The sequence below is a fragment of the Triturus cristatus genome, chromosome 10 (genome assembly GCF_964204655.1).
Source record: "Triturus cristatus chromosome 10, aTriCri1.1, whole genome shotgun sequence".
Lineage (NCBI taxonomy): Eukaryota > Metazoa > Chordata > Amphibia > Caudata > Salamandridae > Triturus > Triturus cristatus.
The window spans coordinates 329,631,466-329,654,789 of record NC_140593.1 but is presented as its reverse complement, the minus strand read 5'-3'; the positions used below and the strand labels follow the sequence as shown (position 1 = coordinate 329,654,789).

General features: G+C 46.9%; 1 protein-coding gene across 1 annotated transcript in view; it reads right to left on the bottom strand.

The window, feature by feature from the left end:
- NUP42 (nucleoporin 42) overlaps positions 1-1,901 on the bottom strand; it is a 277,634-nt gene extending 275,733 nt beyond the window's left edge. The window contains exon 1 of the mRNA XM_085631527.1: positions 1,668-1,901. Coding sequence (XP_085487653.1) covers positions 1,668-1,821 — 154 coding nt within the window. The 5' untranslated portion in view covers positions 1,822-1,901. The remainder of the gene's footprint in view (positions 1-1,667) is intronic.
- Between the last annotated feature and the right edge of the window lie 21,423 nt (positions 1,902-23,324).

The window sequence follows — 23,324 nt, the reverse complement described above, 5'->3', positions numbered from 1 at the left end:
GATTGCTTTGCAGAAGCCTTTTCGTCCTGTTACCCCAGCTACTTTAGCTCGCTGGGTTAGATGGCTCATGTCTGAAGCTGGCATTGATGTTTCCATTTTTGGTCCTCATTCGGCACGTGGGGCTATGGCCTCCAAAGCATTCTCGATGGGTGTTTCATTATTGGGCATCATGAAAGCCGCAGATTGGTCTTCTGACTCTGTGTTCAAAACCTTTTATTACAAACCTATTGAACAGATTGCTTCTGTAGTGGTGGATCAGCTTTGAACAAGCATAATCGGAGCCTCCTGTCCTGACATAGAATTCAAAATTTGCGAACATACGAGACAAGAATTTTCAATTCTATTAAGGACAAGGAGGCGAGGATTATCCCACCCATTGTCATTGTTTGGGCACATGTTCTGCATTCTACTGTTATTTTTGCATATGGATTATGTTTGACGCAATTCCTTGTTTCTCTATATTCCCCCCCTAATTTGACTTCACTCTCTTTATTGGATGAGTATTACGGCTGTATGTCTCTTTTCAGGTTCTGACCCGAAGTAGTGGTTCTTCGGTTCCATCTGCTTATCCTGTTTTGATGGTCTACTGTTTCCTGTGATCTGCGGATGCTGAGTCCTGCTTCGTCGCAGGGATCGCTGGCTGTTGCTGATGGATTCCTTTACCTGTCATTCATCGTTTTCATTGGACTTCCTGTTTAATGTGAACTATTCCTCACCAAAGAAAGAGGACGTACTACCATCTACATGACCTTTTATATGGGAGACTCTATGGTTGGTCACGTGGTACCCTGGTGTACATGGGTACTGTAGTTTTTCGTTTATCTAACGTTTCTTCTAATTGGCTGCTGAGCATTTCTAATAAAGAAATGAGAAAGCATAATCCTCGCCTCCTTGTCCTTAATAGAATTGAAAATTCTTGTCACGTATGTTCGCAAATTTTGAATCCTCCTTCAACTGTGACATTTATCGATTTTGCATCATTTTTCCGTGTGCGCGAACGTGATTTACACTGAAACCCATTATATTTACAAAGATGTAACGTTTGGCTGGTTGATTTGCGCATGCTCTTCTACTCGTCTGCAATTCAGTGTCTCAATAGAAAATACATAACTTGAGCAATGTCTGCATCTCCTTCTAGGCTCGGAGTTGGATATGTCAGCAGCTGCACACTGTCAGCAGGACACCTAATGTATTTGAATTTGCATGAAAAGGGGAATAAGGAAGAAACGAGGAATGAGCAGGGCGGAGAGAAGTGAGTTGGAGGATGAAGGGAAGACGGAAAGGGCAAAAGACGGGATAGAATCGAGGACCCTCTCCTACACGGCTAGGGTAGAAGGTATTAATAGTTTAGAAACAGATGTTGTGAAATAAAAATTGATAGGAACTATCCCTGCAAAAGAAATAAAAAGCTTGGCAACGCAATTCACTATAGTTCCTGCCCACCTCGACCACTAGTATTAACAGTTACTATCCCTAGCGAGCCAGTCCACCCCGTTGCTAGGTCCTAACCTCACAAAAACGTATCTATGCAAATTTCCTAGTTTGTGAACAGCAAATCCCGTTGGTGTTTCGAAGCACGGGATGAGTCACAAATACCACATGTACCATGATAGTTCTACAGCAGATTCAGAAACACCAACATTTGCTAGAGTTCTGTTGGTACTTACCCTGTGAAGGCTGCTGATACTGTCGACCGCCACCTCCTCCTCTTCTTCCTCCTCCTCCTCCTCCTCCTCCGCCGCCGCCGCGGCCTGGGTGCTCATTCCAGCAACGATCGCCGTACCGGCACCTACCCTGTAGGAAGAAGTTACACACCACCATCCTGCTTCCTAGATGAAAAACAAACGAGTTTCCCCGCCTCTTTCTCCCAAAGACCTATGATGATACTAGTCATCACGTCCCTCATCTGGATTGGTGGACCGATGAAAAGCACGTGGCGCGCTTCTGATTGGCAGAAAGTATGACCGTGCCCCTTTGTGACACATATATTGTCATTCGTCGAGAAGGAGTTTAAAATTAAACATAGAAAATGGCCTTTACATTTGTCAACCGGACGGCCATTTCTAACTAGCAAGAAATATAAAATTTCAATATTCGAAACAGACGTTTTAAGGTCTGGACAAAATGGGCGTTAGCCCAGGCCCACAGCTTTTCAGGATGCCACCCCCACAAAGCCATATCTGTTCTGCAGAGTCTTTCCTTAACGACCTGGAATAACTCTTAAAATAGGTTGTTTTAAATACTGTTATCTTTTTAATTTATTTTTATTGTGGGTGATATGTGTGAGTCTTTAACAGGCATTTTGCAGAGAATTTTTTTATTTATGTTTTGTGTAATATCAACAAAAAAGTTTCTTTTAGAGGCAAAAAGGACCTCATGTGCGAAATGGGAATGGGTCACAGGGATTATCTGCAATAATATCAGTGAGTTGCTGCTGTGTTTCAATATTGAAAACACAGTCACTAACTCTGAATATTAGATGTAAACACATTTGGAATTTGGGCCAGTGTGCCAGTGCACTGTCAGTGACCAGGCCAAAGAGGGCCGCATGAAGAAGCTGAAACTGGATTATGAATTCAAAGCTGTTTGGAATAGGGCCCCCCAAAATAAGTTTGGCCCACGTCCCCCAAAATCATTAAGATGTCTGTGGTTCAAAAGTGGCAGTATAATTAAATACATCTATAAAAATAAGAAACTAAATCAACTCGCCAACATAGGCCTATACTTATTAAAACACTAACATTTTAAGAAATATTTTAAACATTTTAACTTTATACTTTTCTACCTCCAGTACTCTAGCAGCTTAAAAAAAAAATGTTTCAGAATGTGGTGTACATGGAGAATGAAGCAATAGAGCAATTCCAATAGCTGCAACATGCGCAAGGGTAATGTGCGTATGTACAGAGACAAAACTGATTAGACACTCGATCGCAATCTCATCCAACCACTCTTGAACTGTCAAAACAATGCATTCATTTAACCCCTGGCATCTCAAGTGCCCTAAAATACGGGCCGGTCTTATTAAATCCATTGACAATTATTTTCTGGGTAATGAATGCTCGGTAGACTCCCCGCAGACACTGTGGGAAGCCTTCAAAACAGTAGTACATGGCGAAGCCCTCTCCCTCATATCAGGGTTCAAAAAAGACAAGCTAGCGTAGGTCTCTGATATAGAACAAGATATCTACCGTCTGGAAAATGATCTTGACCCCGATCCCTCGCCGGAGGCCCTCCATGCTCTGCAACTCCGACAGGAGGCATACCGAGCCCTGGTCATGGACCGGGCCAAGATTCTAGGACAGTGCAGACTGGGACGGATTTATGACTGGGGTGACAAAGCTGGGAAATTAATCGCCTGGCTAGACAAAAAAGAGCGAGATAGCCGACTAGTTCCCGAACTAAGGGATCCTGGAGGATCAGCTATAGTGGATCCTCAAGAAATAGTCGACCACTTTGCAGCTCACTTCCGTACAGTCTACCGCTCCAAAGTGCCATACACCGAAGCCGACTCCTCTGAACTTTTGCGGGATATCTATCTGCCGGTATTATCCGATAGTGACCATGCTTTCATGGATAGCGCCCTTATAGCTGATGAGATCGCAACTGCAATCAGAGCACTCCGCCCAGGCAAGGCCTTGGGGCCTAATGGCCTCCCGATCGAACTCTACAAACTCCGCCCTGACAGACTAGCACCACATCTGAAATCAATGTTTGAGACCAGCCTTGAGCAGGGATCGTTTCCCCTAGACCAGCGAATCGCGACTATCGTCGCGATCCATAAGGAAGGGAAACCCAAAACTGACTGTGCCTCCTACAGGCCTATCTCATTGTTAAACGCTGAGCCCAAAATATTAGCTAAGGTGCTCGCTAATAGACTGATCAAGGTCATTAGTGGCCTGGTGCACCCTGATCAATCGGGGTTTATGCCCCGGCGAAATACCGCCCTTAATCTCCGCAAACTGCATGGGGTATTGTGCAGAGCGCCGACCCTGCGGGAGGACGCCATTGTGGTCTCCTTGGACGCCACAATGGCTTTCGATACTCTCAAATGGCCCTATCTATTCGCAGTGCTCAATAAACTGGGATTTGGGCCGGGCTTTATTCAGTGGGTACGATTGCTCTACAGCTCCCCATTGGCCCAGGTAGTTGTGAACAACAGGAAATCTGACTCCTTCCTACTTAGGCGAGGGACACGTCAAGGGTGCCCCCTTTCCCTCCTGTTGTTTGCCTTAGCCCTTGAACCCCTTGCGGCCTGGATCCGCAGGGATGTAATGATCCGTGGGTTGCAGTGGGCGGCCGGCTGGGAAGACCGAATATCCTTGTACGCGGACGATATTCTGTTATACCTCGCTTCTCCCAAAAGATCTCTTATTGCACTATTCGATATCCTTTCCGTTTTTGGTAGGTACTCCGGGTTCGGCATCAACTGGCAGAAGTCTCACCTCTACGTCTTAAGTGGAGAAGTCCCCCCAATACCACAAAACTGTCCTATACCAATAGTTTCAGACGGTTTTAAATATCTGGGTATTTTTATTTCACTAGACAAATCTCTCCGTTTCACCCGAAATCTTGTTCCCCCGATACAACGACTAAAGCAAGATATTGCAAATTAGAAATCACTTCCCCTCTCCTTATTAGGCAAAGCGGCCTTCTTCAAAATGATGTCCTTACCCCGCTTTCTTTATGTCCTTCAGAATTCGGCAGATCCAGTACCAAATTTTTACTTTCAACAAATAGAGGGGCTTCAACGAGACCTTCTTTGGTATGGGAGGCCTCGTATTGCTCTTAAAAAACTCACCCTTAGCTGGTTCGATGGGGGGATAGGACTGCCCGGCATTAGGAAATACTACTGGGCCTCACATCTAACGGCAATAAACCACTGCACCTATGGGCGGCCTGACGATCCCGGGTTTGGTATGGACAGGCACCTCCTTCCCAACGGTGCCTTTACTAAGGCCCTCTACTCCAAGCCAAATAGATACCCCCTCACTGGCCCCACCAAGCACTCCGTCCACATCTGGCACACGGCGACCGCCTCGCTGAGCTGGACCAATAAACTGACCCTTTCCACACCCCTGTGGGACTTCCAGAAATTCGGGGACTTGGGCAACTCGCAGGGCTTCGATAAATGGGACCTAATTGGCATTTCACACATTAGAGATCTGTGGGATAAAAACGGCGTTAAGCCTTTTGACTCCCTCCAACTTCAGTATACCACTGCGGAATCAGAGCGTTTTCGCTACTTGCAAGTATGCCACGCACTGCTAACGACACTGCCTCACGACACTTCCCCACCTGATTATTCACCACTGGAGGACAGACTGCTAGATGGCTATTTGCCCGAGAGGGCCATCTCCTTAACATATAGGAAACTCATTAACAATATGGATGACCCACTGACGCCCTTGCGAGAGAAATGGGTGAAGGATGGTATGAGTTGGACGATGAAAATTGGCAGACCGCAGTGTCCTCCCCCAAAACTGTCGCCATTTCGGCACGCCTCCGTCTTGTGCAACTGAAAATCCTACATAGAGTTTACATCACGGGGCCCTAATTGATTCACATGGGTAGTTCAGCAGATGGTTATTGCAGAAGGGGATGTACCCAGCTAGGCACGTTCACTCACATAATCTGGCACTGCGACCCCATACAGGCTTACTGGCGAGACATTCACAACATCATGAGCCAGGTAGTGAAAAAGTAGGTCGCACACTGCTCGTCACACCAGCAAGTTGCCCCAAAGAACTGTGGGAAATGTAGTGGCGACGGCGGGTACGCCTATGCCACGATATGTAAATAGAACAGTATGTGTTGCGTTAGCCATCCCTGGACACGTGTTTCGAGGTAGTTGCCTCTCGTCAGCAGGGAGCAGGTCAGTGTAAGGGGGTGCCGTGTGGACTGCCAAAATGTAATTAAAAACAGGTCAAGTACCTCTCCTGGCGCGCAGGTGCAGTTCCAAGGCTCGTCAGCCCGTTGGCTCAAGGGAGCCGTATTAAATTGTGAAAAAGTAGGTCGCACACTGCTCGTCACACCAGCAAGTTGCCCCAAAGAACTGTGGGAAATGTAGTGGCGACGGCGGGTACGCCTATGCCACGATATGTAAATAGAACAGTATGTGTTGCGTTAGCCATCCCTGGACACGTGTTTCGAGGTAGTTGCCTCTCGTCAGTAGGGAGCAGGTCAGTGTAAGGGGGTGCCGTGTGGACTGCCAAAATGTAATTAAAAACAGGTCAAGTACCTCTCCTGGCGCGCAGGTGCAGATCCAAGGCTCGTCAGCCCGTTGGCTCAAGGGAGCCGTATTAAATTGTGAAAAAGTAGGTCGCACACTGCTCGTCACACCAGCAAGTTGCCCCAAAGAACTGAGGGAAATGTAGTGGCGACGGCGGGTACGCCCATGCCACGATATGTAAATAGAACAGTATGTGTTGCGTTAGCCATCCCTGGACACGTGTTTCGAGGTAGTTGCCTCTCGTCAGCAGGGAGCAGGTCAGTGTAAGGGGGTGCCGTGTGGACTGCCAAAATGTAATTAAAAATAGGTCAAGTACCTCTCCTGGCGCGCAGGTGCAGATCCAAGGCTCGTCAGCCCGTTGGCTCAAGGGAGCCGTATTAAATTGTGAAAAAGTAGGTCGCACACTGCTCGTCACACCAGCAAGTTGCCCCAAAGAACTGTGGGAAATGTAGTGGCGACGGCGGGTATGCCTATGCCACGATATGTAAATAGAACAGTATGTGTTGCGTTAGCCATCCCTGGACACGTGTTTCGAGGTAGTTGCCTCTCGTCAGCAGGGAGCAGGTCAGTGTAAGGGGGTGCCGTGTGGACTGCCAAAATGTAATTAAAAACAGGTCAAGTACCTCTCCTGGCGCGCAGGTGCAGATCCAAGGCTCGTCAGCCCGTTGGCTCCAGGGAGCCGTATTAAATTGTGAAAAAGTAGGTCGCACACTGCTCGTCACACCAGCAAGTTGCCCCAAAGAACTGTGGGAAATGTAGTGGGGACGGCGGGTACGCCTATGCCACGATATGTAAATAGAACAGTATGTGTTGCGTTAGCCATCCCTGGACACGTGTTTCGAGGTAGTTGCCTCTCGTCAGGGATGGCTAACGCAACACATACTGTTCTATTTACATATCGTGGCATAGGCGTACCCGCCGTCGCCACTACATTTCCCACAGTCCTTTGGGGCAACTTGCTGGTGTGACGAGCAGTGTGCGACCTACTTTTTCACAATTTAATACGGCTCCCTCGAGCCAACGGGCTGACGAGCCTTGGATCTGCACCTGCGCGCCAGGAGAGGTACTTGACCTGTTTTTAATTACATTTTGGCAGTCCACACGGCACCCCCTTACACTGACCTGCTTCCTGCTGACGAGAGGCAACTACCTCGAAACACGTGTCCAGGGATGGCTAACGCAACACATACTGTTCTATTTACATATCGTGGCATAGGCGTACCCGCCGTCGCCACTACATTTCCCACAGTCCTTTGGGGCAACTTGCTGGTGTGACGAGCAGTGTGCGACCTACTTTTTCACAATTTAATACGGCTCCCTCGAGCCAACGGGCTGACGAGCCTTGGATCTTCACCTGCGCGCCAGGAGAGGTACTTGACCTGTTTTTAATTACATTTTGGCAGTCCACACGGCACCCCCTTACACTGACCATTGTTAAATCAAAACTGTAGCACAGAATTGTATGTATAATAATTATTGTTTTCATTAACTCTTTAGATTTGTTGTGGCTACTCCTGACGAAGGCACTCTGTGCCGAAACGCGCGTCGTGAAGATATTTTATGTTTTGCCACTATGTATAATCTATATTATTGAATTGTATTATTGAAAAGTCCAATTTTATTGTACATTGTTATTTCACTTTATGTGATTTTTTAATGTCCTTTTTTAATTAAAATTGTGAACTGCATTATTTGTTTGTTTTATTACTTCTGTGCTTTATCAATTCGAACTAATAGTCGTATATGTTTGCCTGGGAACTATACTTTCCATTGTGTCTATTTACATATCGTGGCATAGGCGTACCTGCCGTCGCCACTACATTTCCCACAGTCCTTTGGGGCAACTTGCTGGTGTGACGAGCAGTGTGCGACCTACTTTTTCACAATCATGAGCCAGGTACTCGAACTTCCTGTATGGCCGGAAGCCCCCAGATGCCTCCTCAATATCTGGGAACCCACCGACCTGAACTCACACGCTATACAATGGGTTACACTGGGCTGCATGATCGCCAAAAGAAACATCGCTCAACTCTGGGGGGCAGTGCAAGCCCCAAGGGTCACAGATTGGGAAACGGACCTTGACTGGTGTATGCTGAGGGAAAAGACAGTGTATGCAGCTAGGGGCTGTCCCCGAAAGTGGTCTAGGATCTGGTCTCCCTGGAATGCATATCGTGGTTATATATGTGCCCCCCAGATGATCCCGAATGTGAGAGTCCCCCCGCATCATAACTCCCAAACCTCATTCTCCTAAGTCTGTATACATTGATGCCGCTGTATGCCCTGTCATTGATCTGATGGAACTGTACCTATGTTGAATATGCTGAATATGTTTAATAAAAATAATTAAAAAAAAAAAATGCATTCAGAGTATTGTGTCATGATCATGCCTGTCAACTTTTTCATGACTAAAACGATAGTGATATTCGATCGGCATGAAAAAACCCTATGTACATAACAAGGGTACAAGGAGAGATCCAGTGGTGAGAATTTTGGATAAGTGCCTTTTTTTAAATGTCTCCTTGGCAAGTGAACACAGTATCTATTCCTGGGGTTTATTTTATAAACCAATTGTCATCAAGTGTGCTAGGCATTTTTAGGTCGAGCCTAGCGGAGCGCACATTCACTGCTCTAGGAGAAGGCCTCTTGGAATCACTTCACACTTTCTGCAAACTCGTGTGTGTGGTGTTCGATTTTCCACACATGCTATTGGCCTTTGCTTGTGGCTTTCAAAAATGAAAGCACGCAATTGGCCAAAGGAGGGTGCATGTCCCAACTTTTCAGAAAATGTTTACTCCCACAGTGTTTAGCTGTAAGGAGCAAGCAGAGGCACGCAGCGTGCCATCTGTTGTGGATCATGTTTCATTTCAAGACTTTGCAGCTTTCCTTACAAGGCGAGTTCCCTCCACCCCGGCCAAGGGACAGACCCCACCCCCACAAGAGTGCGTGCTTCTTTTTCCAGCACTCGCATTTCATCTATATCAGCACTCTCTTCCTGCACTGTTATCTTTGTATTAGTATGTTATTGTCAAGCCATTTGCTGTACTCTGTAGTTGGCCTCTATAGTCGCCTCTTTTTCGGTACCATCTTAAAAATTGACCGCACCTTTTAACATTAGCGTTTTTTCAGCACTGTGGTGCGCGCTTCCTTTCACACCTCTGCACAGCTGTGGTGCGTGCTACCTTCGACATCTCTTCACAGTGTACAGCTGTGGTGCGTGCTTCCTTTCCCCCCATTGCACAGTACACAGCTTAAAAATGTACAGCACATTTTAACATTCACGTGTTTTTCATCACCGTGGTGCGTGCTTCCTTTCACATCTCTGCGCAACTGTGGTGCATGCTACCTTTGACATTTCTGCACAGCGCACAGCTGTGGTGCGTGCTTCCTTAAACCCCATTGCACAGTACACAGCTGTGACGAGTGCTTCCTTTCACCCACTGCACAGTAGTGGCGCGTGCTTCCTTTCACAACACTGCACAGTGCAGATATGTGGTGAGTGCCTCCTTTCACCCCAGTGCACAGCTGTGGTGCGTGCTTCCTTTCACCTTATTGCACATTACACAGCTGTGGTGCGTGCTTCCTTTCACCCCACTGTACAGTGCACAGTTTAAAAATTGACCGCACCTTTTAACATTCACGTTTTTTCAGCACCGTGCTGCGCGCTTCCTTTCACACCTGTGCGCAGCTACGGTGTGTGCTACCTTTGACATTTCTGCACAGTGCACAGCTGTGGTGTGTGCTTCCTTTCCCCCATTGCGTGCTTATTGGCACCGGCTGCTAAATAATGCCTCTGCGCTGCTGAGGTGCGTGCTACCTTTGACATGTCTCTACAGTGCACAGCTGTGGTGCTTGCTTCCTTTCCCCCATTGCACAGTACCAGCTTCAAAATTGACCGCACCTTTTAACATTCACGTTTGTTCAGCACCGTGGTGCGCGCTTCCTTTTACACCTCTGCGCAGCTGTGGTGCCTGCTACCATTGACATCCCTGCGCAGTGCACATTTGTGGTGCGTGCTTCCTTTTCCCACATTGCTTTTTGGACTCGCTCGATCTAGGGGCGTAATGCAGGCCCTTGCTGGGGGCTTAATTTGAGCCAGTGTCTGCTGGTTGCTTTTTGTGCGTGCTTGCTCACACCGGCTGCTAAATAATGACTCTGCACAGCTGTGGTGCATGCTGCCTTTCACATCTCTGCACAGTGCACAGCTGTGGTGCGTGCTTCCTTTCCTCCATTGCACAGTACACAGCTTAAAAATCGACCGCACCTTTTAACATTCACGTTTTTTCAGCACCGTGGTGATCGCTTCCTTTCATACCTCTGCGCAACTGTGGTGCGTGCTATCATTGACATCTCTGCACAGTACACAGCTGTGTTGCGTGCTTCCTTTCCCCCACTGCACAGTACACAGCTGTGGCGAGTGCTTCCTTTCACCCCACTGCACAGAAGTGGCGAGTGCTTTCTTTCACAACACTACACAGTGCAGATATGTGGTGTGTGCCTCCTTTCACCCCAGTGCACAGCTGTGGTGTGTGCTTCCTTTCACCTTATTGCATATTGCACAACTGTGGTGTGCGCTTCCTTTCACCCCACTGCACAGTGCACAGCTTAAAAATTGACCGCACCTTTTAACATTCACGTTTTTTCAGCACCGTGCTGCGCGCTTCCTTTCACACCTGTGCGCAGCTACGGTGTATGCTACCTTTTACAATTCTGCACAGTGCACAGCTGTGGTGTGTGCTTCCTTTCCCCCATTGCACAGTACACAGCTTAAAAATGGACAGCACCTTTTAACATTCGCGTTTTTTCATCACTCAGCACCACCTCAGCATCACTCAGTACCACCTATGTATCATCCAGCATCACCTCAGAACCAGCGCACCACCATTTCAGCATCACCTCAATATCATTCTGGATCACCTGAGCATCACCTCCGCCACTACTCACAACCACCTCAGCATCACTCCACACCACTTCAGTTTGGCATAAAAATTTGACATCTATTAATTCTCCACAAATAACTCTTCACTACTCCTATCTAAATAAATACTATTTCATAGCATCCACCTTCCCGTTGTTTATATCCCATACCTACCAATAAAAACTATAACAAAAATGAATTACAACAAGCAAGGAAAAATTTACAGCAATGCATACACAAATAAACTAGAACACATTTTTTGTATTAATTTTGGTTTTTAGTTCAATACTTCAGTTGTATGTAATGTTTTTCCAGATAGATATAAGGTGACAGAAATAGTTATAACACTTTTTTATTATAACTTATACATTTTCAACATGCTGCACAACATTCACAATGCTCTACAACACATATTAAAAACATTAACAAAGCCAATAGCTCTGTCTAAACACTTATAACGCCCCAAAGGCAAGACCTATTGGCTATGTCAAAGCTTGTATAGGTCGAGCCTAGCCAAGCACGCATGCGGTGCTCTAGGAGAAGGCCTCTTAGAATCAGTTCAGACTTTCTGCAAACTCGTGCGTGTGGTGTTCAATTTTCCACACATGCTATTGACCTTTGTGTGTGGCTTTCAAAAATGAAAGCACGCAATAGGCCAAAGGCGAGTGCATGTCCCACCTTTACTGAAAATGTTTACTCCCACAGCGTTTAGCTGTCGGGAGAGAGCAGCGGCGCGCAGCATGCCATTTGTTGTGCATCATGTTTCATTTCAAGACCTTGCAGCTTTCCTTACAAGGCGAGTCCCCTCCACCCCATCCAAGGGACAGACCCCACCGCCACAAGAGTGTGCGCTTCTTTTCCAGCACTCGCATTCATGACAATAAGATACTAACATGGCGCATCCCCTCGACGCCAGCCAAGGGACAGACTCCACTGCCACAAGGGTGCGCGCTTCTTTTTCCAGCACCCGCATTTCATCTATGTCAGCACTCTCTTCCTGCATCGTTATCTTTGTATTAGTATGTTATTGTCAAGACATTTGCTGTACTCTGTAGTTGGCCTCTATAGTCGCCTCTTTTTCGGTACCATCTTAAAAATTGACCGCACCTTTTAACATTAGCGTTTTTTCATTACCGTGGTGCGCGCTTCCTTTCACACCTCTGCGCAACTGTGGTGCGTGCTACCTTTGACATCTCTGCATAGTGCACAGTTGTGGTGCGTGTTTCCTTTCCCCACATTGCTTTTGGTGCTCGCTCGATCCAGGGGCATAACGCAGGCCCTTGCTGTGGGGTTAATTTGAGTTGGGGTCTGCCCGTGCGCACATGGGCACTTAATTATTAGCACTTGCTTTTTGTGCGTGCTTGCTGGCACCGGCTGCTAAATAATGCCTCTGCTTATCTTTGGTGCGTGCCACCTTTCACGTCTCTGCTCTGTGTACAGCTGTGGTGCGTGCTTCCTTTGTCCCCATTTTACAGTTCACAGCTTAAAAATTGACCGCACCTTTTAACATTCATGTTTTTTCAGCACCACGGTGCACGCTTCCTTTCACACCTCTGCGCAGCTGTGGTGCGTGCTACCTTTGACATCCCTGCACAGAGCACAGCTGTGGTGCGTGCTTCCTTTCTCCCCATTGCACAGTACACAGCTTAGGAATGGACCGCACCTTTAAAACATTTGCGTTTTTCCATCACTGTGGTGCGTACTTCCTTTGACATCTCTGCGCAGCTGTGGTCCGTGCTACCTTTGACATCTCTGCACAGTGCACAGCTGTGGTGCGTGCTTCCTTTCCCCCCATTGCACAGTACACAGCTGTGGCAAGTGCTTCCTTCCACCCCACTGCACAGCAGTGGCATGTGAGAGAAGATGGGAGAGAGTAAGGACGCAGCCAATAGATAGGGCAGAGACAAAAAGAATCAAAACAATACAAGAGTATTTTCCAAACTCGTAAATAACCACGGGCCAAACAACTGATCTGCAATGAAGCATCCGAATCCGGTATATCATGACGTCAACCATGCAATAAAAAATAACTTAAAAAGAAAAAAAAACACCCAAAAACACGTATACACCATGTTGACCCTTTTCCATGCAACGTATTCTAAAACGCCATTCTCATTCATACATTCACAGCAAACCTGTTCACAAGAGTGACAGAAAATGTGGTATTAGTGTTACATTTTTGTTTACATCCATACCCGCTCACTTATGCAATTAAAGGATTCATGACCACACGGTTAAACAAAACGTACTGATTGGCCTTGCCGTGAAGGAGAAACACGTGTTGACACACACTCCCGATCTGTGAAACGTTCACCCCACTTTCTCGAAATTGAAACCAGTGCATGTGTCCGACGAACTTCCTGCCGCTTATCTGAATGCACCAGTGGCAGAAGATAGTCCCCATCTTGCAACAACACAATTAAAGGGAGGCATGTCTGTCTCTCCCCACCGCCACATGTCTCTGAGTCTTACTGTCTCATGCGAGATCTCCCTCTAGGAGACAGCTGACACCGACTCTTCCCCTGAGACAGTACGGGAGATGCGTGTGTGCATAGTGTGTGTGTCTATATGTATATATCTGTGTGTGTATGCATGTGTGTGTGTTTGTATGTGTATATGATTGTGTATGCATGTGTGTGTTGGTGTGCAAGTATGGGTGTGTCATTGTGTTCATTTGTCTTCATGGATATGTACACATATGTTTGTGTGTATACCTATGTCTGTGTATGCATGTTTGTGTGTATGTATATGTGTTTGAGTATGTTGGTGTGCGTGCTTGTTTATCTGTGTATGTGGGGTTGGTGTGTTGGTGTGCATGTATATGCATATGTTTATGCATGTCTGTGTGTATTTGTATATGTTCATATGTGTGTGTAAATGCATGTGTGTGTTTGTATGTGTGCATAGTTGTGTATGCATGTGATCAGAGGGAAGAGTGCACTTGAGGGCAAAGAGGAAAACATACAGGGAAGAGTATGTGAGGGCAGAGAGAAAAATACAGAGGGAAAAGCACGTGAGGGCAGAGAGAAAAATACAGAGGGAAGAGTCCATGTGAGGGAGGAGAGAAAAATAGAGAGGGAAGAGCTCATGTGAGAGCAAAGCGAAAAAAATACAGAGGGTAGGGCGCATGTTAGACCGGAGATAAAAACAGAGAGGGAAGAGAGCATGTGAGAGCAGAGAGAAAAATATAGAGAGAAGAACACATGCGAGGGCAGAGAAAAAAATACTGAGCGAAGAGCACATGTGAGAGCATAGAGAAAAAATGCAGAAGGAAGAGTACATGTGAGGGAAGAGAGACAAATACAGAGGGAATAGCATGTGTGAGGAAAGAGAGAAAAATAGAGAGGGAAAAGCACATGTGAGGGCAGAGTGAAAATACAGAGGGAATAGAACATGTGAGACCAGTGAGAAAAACATAGAGGGAAGAGCATATGTGAGGTCTAGATGCCTTACACAATTGGCGCCCTGAGCAGCATTTTCTTTTCATGCCCTGGCACAATCAATCTTACATTCTATGTCACGTCACTCAGGAGTACAACCTCGAATGCTAAACACTGACCAATGAAATTACGTGGCGAAACACCAGCCTATTCAGTGTCATGGACCCCAGGGCAAGTAAGTAAATGACCCCCCAACCTCCTCAATATGCTACAGTTATATTAAATACACGAATTATCAGCGTTCGTCGGCCCTGGTGCCACTGCACCTGTTGCACCAATTGAAGAAACGCCCCTGGGCAAAGGTACACAAACAAGGAATCAATGACTGCCGACCTACCGGAACCACTGCAAAATGATAAAATAAAAATACTTTCCACAGAACATTTACGATGGAATGCATAGAAGCGCTGCCATTATAGCATTATTAATAGAAGATCGTTTCTACACGTTTGTTTTTGAAGTGTCGAATTCTAACCTAGAGAGTGAGGATGGTATATTTTAGGTGGGCTGAAGAGGCGCATGGCGTGGGATCGCGCTAGCATGCATCACAGCTCACAAACCTCGGACACATTAGGGGCAGCGGAATGTACAACATACAGAAAGTATGTGCATCACCACGTCGTTACAAAATTGCAGAAACCTGATGCTTTGGTTAAAACATGGCCACAATGTTATCAACTACTGCAGAAGAAAAGATGGCCGAATGGGAAACGTGTGGAAGGAGAGGAGTTTTCTTGTTTGAGAACAAGGCTGTAAGATTACGACAACATTTAAAAGTCAATTGCTTCACTTAAGGCGAGAGTTTATTATTAAAGTAGATTAAAGGGAGTGGACAAAAATAACCTGTTCCTAGTCGGGAAAGATGGGTCTAATGAAGCAAAGGTGACCCAAACAAGATGGACTTACAAAGGGATTTAAGGACAGTGAAAAGGAATCGAGCAGAGCATCAAAGGGCTGGGTGAGAAGGGAGGGGGGAATGCAAGGGTCAAAGCGGCGAAAGTGAAAGTAATCGAGCAGAGCATCAAAGGGCTGGGTGAGAAGGGAGGGGGGAATGCAAGGAGCAGCTGTGCACGTGCACACCATCGTGCACTCAAACCCTAGGCCAGCAAAACCATGTGGGTAGCACTTTTGAAAGCCCACTTACAAAATGTCTCAAAGAGACAGCTTTCGCTGTCTCAGCGAGACCTAAAAACATTCTGTTGAATATAACTTTCATTACGAAGGCATATATTAATAAATATTTAGAACTCCCTAGGAGTTGTGTGATTTCAAATATCACCACCTATTTAAGAGTTCCATCACAGTAGGGATGCTGACAGTTAGGCGTTTACAGCTGTATGAAGCTGGAAATTGCCAGGCATCATTCATCACACTCACAACATTAATTCATCATGTTCCGTGAACCAAGTAAACTCCCGGGCTCAGTCTGAACTATAAATGAAAGAAACACTCTTATGCATGGTGTAAACTAACTTGCATTGCGACTAGTATTGTTACGCAAATGCTACAGAGATCAACTGACTTTGACAGTACGGAGCCTGCAGACTGAGCATGGGGAATGACCCCCCTGACTGCTGCCAGGAAAGTGCCTGGGGAGTCACTGCTACCAGGCTGGACGCTTCAGCGCTTGGTTTCTCTTGAGGTGCGCCTTTTGGCTGAAGCTCTTTGGTTGGTGGGCACGCTGCGGGTTGCAACAGCAGGCGGCAGTTAAAGGGTGCCCTGGCCTGAGCAGAAGCCGGAGACTCCCAACCCACATCTGTTCTCGCTCAGAAGTGTTTTATTCTGGCAGACGGGCCGGTAGCAGTGGCACTTTTATTACTGAGTGTTCTTCACCCAGCTGCCACACGTGCCCACCACACCACCCACCCCCTAACTACAAATTACTGAAACTAGCGACTACAGGAAATGAGTGAACAGGCTGACGAAATCAAGCTTCAGCAGGCTGGCCTGAGAGACACAGCAGAGTAATAACAGGGCTCTATCTGGGACCATAGAACAGCCGCTGTGTCGTCCTCCCGCAGTAATTACTCCGATCACCTGCCATCACCAGGGAACCTCCCTGCTGCACTATGGTCGGTGCTGCCATGCAATGTGTGGCGCTGGCCAAAGGGGGTGCATTACAGAAGCAGGCCACTTATGTTTATGAAATAACTAGTGGTCCTGCACACGAGCAGCTATCCATGGAGAGGGCGATGCAATCTGAAAGGGAGCTTCGGCGTCTTGTCCACCGACTGGGTGTTTCAGGACAGGGGCGGCCTTAGGCATGTGCAAGCTGTGCACCAAACCCCAGGGGCCACCACGAGGAATCGGATACAATACATATTCGTGGCGGCCCCTGGCAGGGATTTGGCGCATGAACGACTGAGGCGTGCTAAATCCAATGTGATGCACGCTGAATGGTTGTTCTTATACTCTTTTCCTTTCTAACCCAGTCTCGTCTTTGTGTGGGGTCGGCCTTGTTTCGGGCTCTTCTGGTAGGTCTTGTGCTTGTTTAGAACTTTTTTTCCAGGAGAATCGAGCTTGTTTTAATAGTCCAGATCTAGCACCTCCGGAGGCTCGCATGCGCGCGCATACGCAGTGCCCGCGAGTCCTGCAGCGAAGGGGTTACAGAAGCACCACGCATCACTGGCGGAAGGAGCGGTGGCAGCACCCGTGCCCGGCGTGCAGCGAGCAGCACCAAGACCGGCCGAGGCCATGCACCGGCGCGCCTAGAGACCCTGGGCAAGAAAGGCCGCCTTGCAGAGGATAGCATGCCCGTGTGCAACCTTTGGTGCCAGCTGCGAGGTGAGCAGCCCGAGGGTCAGGGCATGGGGAGGGGGAGTGAGGAGGTCAGCGTGTGCCACTGCAGAGTGAACCCGAGGGAAGGTGATCCATTGGACGAGGGTGTGGGGAGCCCTGGGGAGGAGGGCAGATCAGACGTAGGAATGTTTCCCAGCCCGTGGGGGTGAGGAGCCGGGGGCGTGGGGAAGGTTGGGTGAGGATGTTATTGTAGATGGTGTGTGCTTTGGGTCTGGGTGGAGGTAAGCCATGTGAGGTGGCGAGCTGGAGGTATTCTGGTGGTCATGGGAAGGGAGGGCATGATGAATCGTGAGAGAGAGCCTCTCTCTCACGATTCATCTCTGAGAGGGCGCGGGTCGGAGAGGTGGTCACCGTGCGCCAGGGGTAGGGAGTGGTACAGATCGGCGCTGTATGTTGAGGGAAGAGTGAGTCAGGAGTGCAGGGGCGGTGTTTACTTGTGGCTGAGGGGAGGCATGGTGACTTTTGGAGGTGTAACTTGGGAGGCACGGTCGTATTGGGGGGAAGAGGAGAGCAGGGTACGAGGTGTTAGACGTAATGTTAAGGATTCATTAAAATGATTACAATTACTTATCAACAATCATGAAAACAGAGTATGAAGCTGATACTTGTGATCTAATGAGTGGATCTGCCTGCACAAATCTTTTAAAACATCGAGTGTTCGAATGTACTTGGCATTTGGTTATGTCTGTTTATATGGTGTTTAGGCAGATATGAAATGCAAGCACCTATGGATGGACGCCTGGAATAGGATGGCAGTGCCTACCCATGTTAACTCAATCTAATGCCCTTTTGCAGAGACCTTGGTAGGAGACTGGCTTCTTGATCATTTCTTTAATTACATTCCAGTGCTTGTCATGTGACTAGCAGAGAAAACTAGTTTAACTAGTCCTCAGTTTGAAATTGGCGAAGCAGCCTTCTCTGTCCATACTAGGGGCATAGTTACCATTAGTTCAGCAAGTACAGTGGTACTGAGACCCAAAACCCTCAGGGGCCCATTGAACCCTGATAATTGCTATATTTTACTTCTTGAGCAGCAGCCAAAGGGGCCATTTTCCTTGCTTATGCCACGGCCCATGGGGTCGTTGGTACGCTGTGCTAGTGATTCGTACGTCTGCTTGAAAGTTGTCTCCTGACTGGATGTTCCTTGCACATTAATTTTGCTTCAGTGAACCTTTAGTGCCTTTTCATGGCCTTAGGACTCACTGTAATTAATCCTTGTTTAATAGGTGCTCTGAAAGCGAGCAGAACTGGTTGCCCGAATATGGCACTATACAAGAAACCTTAATTAAATATATTGTATTTCGTCTTTTGACAATGTGGTAAAGTGGACGAGTCTTTGGTTACCTGTAGGCTGTCTTCAGGATCAGTTAGTGACGTACTGAGACAGGTCTCTGTGTGCCATAATTTCAAGGTAGCTTACTCTCTTCCTTCTAAGGTCACTTCCCAAATAGATCATGAACTATTCTCCAGGCTCTACTGTTCTCAGTGGACTGAGAAAATAGACCTTGTATGCCAAGTCACATGATCTACCCTATAGTTTTATAACACTCTTCAAATAAACCTTCCATATGTGGCTAGTCCTCATAATGTGTCATACATGTAGTGGGAAGGGTAATTACTATCAATCAGTCAGGATTTGTAAAGCTCAGCTGCTTCACACATAAGGGTCTCGAGGCGGTGTGGGATTCATGCTGCTGGATCATGCTGCTTGTTGGTTGAACAGCGAGGTCTTGTGGTCCTTCCTGAACTGCTGGAGCGATGGTGAGGCTCTGAGGTGCAGGGGGAGGGTTTTCAGGTCTTCACTGCCAGGTGGGAGAAGTAGCGGCCTCCACTGTTTTATCAGCGGCTGCATTGGGTGGCTGCTAGGGAGATGGTTCTGGAACATATTTTCCTGGTAGGTTGGTGCAAATTCACTCGTTCATTAAGGTATGCTGGTCCTTCATTGTATAGTCCAGAGAAGACATGGCTTGGCAGTTCGGGCTGGACTGTTCCCATGAGGCACAGGATCAAGGCTGATTTGCATATGGGCATGTCTGAACTGGGGTGGTGTGGTGAGCAAAAAAAACGATGGATTTAGGCCCAGATCTCTGTACTGGGGTGAATGTATGACATTGTTCTGCATTCTGTCCATCAACTGTTGTTTTTGCAAGAAAATAAAAATGACCCATCAAAATCTTTCAGCAGCCGCCACTGCTGATTGTCTTCTTTTTTACCCTATCCAACTGCTAGCCTCGCCCGCAGCATTGCAAGCAAAATGAAGAGAATTCGAGTACACAAATCTGGTTATTCAAAACGAAAGAGAAAGGTGGCTCAGCAGGCTTTCGTAGTGTCACAGGAAGGAGCAATCCTGAACTTTATCACCCAAGGGAAACCTAAAGATGGAGAATCCTCTGGCCAGAGTACTGCTGATGCACTAGGTAAAACAGGCGCTGACGACCATAAAGAAGAACAAAAAAATTATGATATCCATGAGCAGAATGATACTCATGAGCAGACCAATGAAAATGAACAAGGTGACTCTGAAATTGATACAAACATGCAGCAATTACCAACTCAGGATGAGGATTATTACAAAAGACCCTCAGACAGAGAAACTGAAACATCATTCATCGGTCCATCAACATCTGGCATTCTGAAGGGGTTCAGAGTTTACAGACGGATGATGCTGGTATTGAAAAGGAAGCCAAAGAGCAAGACCATGTTACAGACCCGTGTTCTGAATATGATTTATGTGATTGGAGGGATCCTGCTTTGTGGCAACGTGTTTTTCTTGTTGAAAGGGGTCCCTCCAGAGACCCAGATTCTAAAACAAAGTATCCAAGTGATGAGCACTCAAAAAGTAAACGTAGTTTTTCTGTTACCATGTTACTGGTCATCTAACGCCTTTTCTGGACGTTTTATTAAAACACCTTCCTGAGCTCTGCCCCGCCCGGACCCCCTCTTCCGGGGCCCCCTACCTGCGCTCCCTGCACAGGGCCACCATGAGCCTAGAGCCGCCCCTGTTCAGGGCCCAAGACAGCGCTCCTCTATAGCGGGGTATTTAAGGCCAATATATGGCTTTAATGAGCTCTCCGCATCATACAGGTAAGCAAGCATTTTTGGCGTTCTCTTCTCAGACCTGCAGATTTGCTAAATTGCTTTACCGGCAATGCGCAGATTAAGCACTGTACGCAAGGCTGCTTTTAGAGGTGCTTTGCTGATTGTGATTAGCAAAGGCGTGAGAGAGTTCTGTATGTGTGACTAAGCATTTTAGTGCGGTGATGCGGACACCAGTACTAGAATGCGTTAGTCTAACACCTGATGCGTGGTACTTGGCAGGGCTGCAAACACAGGTAGGTCGCAACTTTTGGACTATAGTTCATTCAGTTAGCTCTCTGGTTTCTCCTTGTACCTTTCATCAAGCTCCTTTCCCCCCTATCTCTAGTACAGTAATTTATCTGTTCCAAACAAACAATGCATGTGAATACTTGCAAGAAATGTCAAGTTAGCAGAAAAATTAAATCTGCTTTATGCAGCATGGTGAAATACAGGCCTACTCATGTTAAATTTAGCATAAACATCAATGGTACACATTTAATATGCATGTGCACATTTAAACACAAATGAATATATGTTTCTAATGTTTTAAGTTTCATACTACATGTAATATTCAATAAATCATTATAATACTCAATGATAACTATAATTGAGAACTACATTTAAATCAAATATATGGAATATTAATGCGCACATTACATACATTCAGTGGCGGTGCGTCCATTAGGGCGCTGAGGCGTTGCCCCGCTACACACAATCAGGGCACTGTGTCACTAAATTAATTTAACCAATTTAAGTTCATATTTACTCCAGACCACTCAAATAATTAAGCCGGCCTGCCAGCGACGGCGGGTCACTGGGCCACGCCCGAGGCAATCAGGTGTGCAATGGCTCCGAAGGGGGTGGGGCACACACTGGCAGCAGGCACAGCAACATGCAGCAAGGGTCAGTGGTGGTGGTCTAGCAGTGCGCATGTTCGTTTTTGGGCTGATCATTTTTCTGACCAGCCCGAACATGCGCACTACGGCTGCACATTAGGCGACCGAGTGCTGTTTCATGCCGCAGCCCCCGGTCTCCTAATGAGCGGGGTGTATCCCCTGCTCAAGCCAATCCTGGCGCTGCTGGAGCAGCATCTGGAGACTGAATTGGCTCGCAGTCCTCCTGAGCATTGGGCGGCGCGTGTGGGCACTGTGGACGCCATTTCCAGCTACAGTCAGATTCGTGACTTGGGGAGAAGCAGTGCACTGCAGATGGCGTGTGCAGTCCAAAGATTAAAGGAGTCGTCACCTAACTTGAAGGCCTGAAGCTTTCCCCCAGTTCCGACGATGCCCTGCACCCTCAACGAGCAGGTATGTTAAAAAAACTTAGCAGGCTCCATGGGGAAGCAAATGAGCAACTCCCAAGGGCCTGGAAATCCAAAGGACGGCTGAAAAGGGTACATTTTATTAGCATTTTGGCGGAAAATGTAACTCTCAAGGTTTATATTTTCATCACTTTTAATTTGATGTAATTATTATTATTGATCTAATTTTTTTCAAATCATGTGTTTATTGTTATCTATTGCTGCTATGTCCGTTTTAAAATGTAATTATCAAGTCACAGTGCCATAGGTTGTATTTTGCATTTTCCACGTATCTGTAGGGGAGGAGAGCAGAGGCATGATGCAATAGGCCTGATTTGCATATCCAAAGTTAATTAGTGTGGAGGAGCAGGTGTACAGTAATAATAATTATCACACATGACAATCACCTGTTACCACTTCCCGAAGCCCCTTCCGGGACTTAACGCTGTGATTGCTAGTTCTTTTTTTTGCTTTTCACTCACTCTACACCCGTCCTGAGCTGTTGATGTCCTTGGGCCTTTGCTTAGTGACCTGCTGTGAAAAGTGCGCGTGCTCCTCCACCTGGCTTCTGTGTAGCTAAAACAGGTTCCCAAGCAGGTGTTGCTTTGAAATATGCTAATTGCTGCTGCTTGCGGCGCTCGCTTCGCCGGTGACCCTGGACAGCTCTGTAGGGACCGTGGCTCAGAGAAAGGGGGACGGAGTGCTGGGTCCGGGGCTCCCTCGTTGTAAAGGGCTGAGAGGACATGACTGTCGACGCACCTAACCTGAATCCTCGCCCTTGTTCTTCTCTGGGAGAAAATACGGGTAAGTGGTGACCTCGCAGCCAGTTTCTGCCACAACCACCTGGTGGTTGTGGCAGAAACTGGCTGCAAGGTTGGTACACGATTCATTAGAGGTGTCTGTTGATAAACGTGTAATTGTCACAAGGGTGACCACAGGGAAAACCAATATTGTTAATGAACTTCCAGTGAGCAGATAATCCTCCTTGATTTGACATAAAAATAGTAATGATCTTCGTTTCGGGTGCTTTTTGTTGACTTTTCCCTTTACAGTTAATTTACTTTTCTCTCTTCAGTGTGCAGTTTTTCAGCAAAGTTTACTCCCTTGGCGCTGGTATTAATGTGCTCTTAGAGTAAACTCGTGCATGTTTATTTCTGGTTTCTTCTGTTTATTCGCTTCGGTAAATTGATTAATGATTAGGCCCTTTCAAGCTACTTTGCTTACTGGAGCATTACGTATATGATACGATTGCAGGTGCTCTAGGCATTGTTGGGCATTGTTGAAGTTTGGATGTAGATATACAATCAGAGACAGACGTAGAGACATAATAACAGAGAAGTGAGGGTGGGGGAGAAGATATGTTAACAGTGATAGTATCTTCGGGAGTGAATGTGAAACAAAAATTAGGTGTGTGCCACGGCTTTTCCAAATTTCACAGGAGCTTGGCTTTCACTTGAAAATGAACCATTTGCCAACTCTTTTTTCAAAATGTTCTTGGGGGGAGAACCCCCCGTAGGTGGTTTGGGCTCGCTCGCTACACTATGCCGCTGCAGTACAGTACGA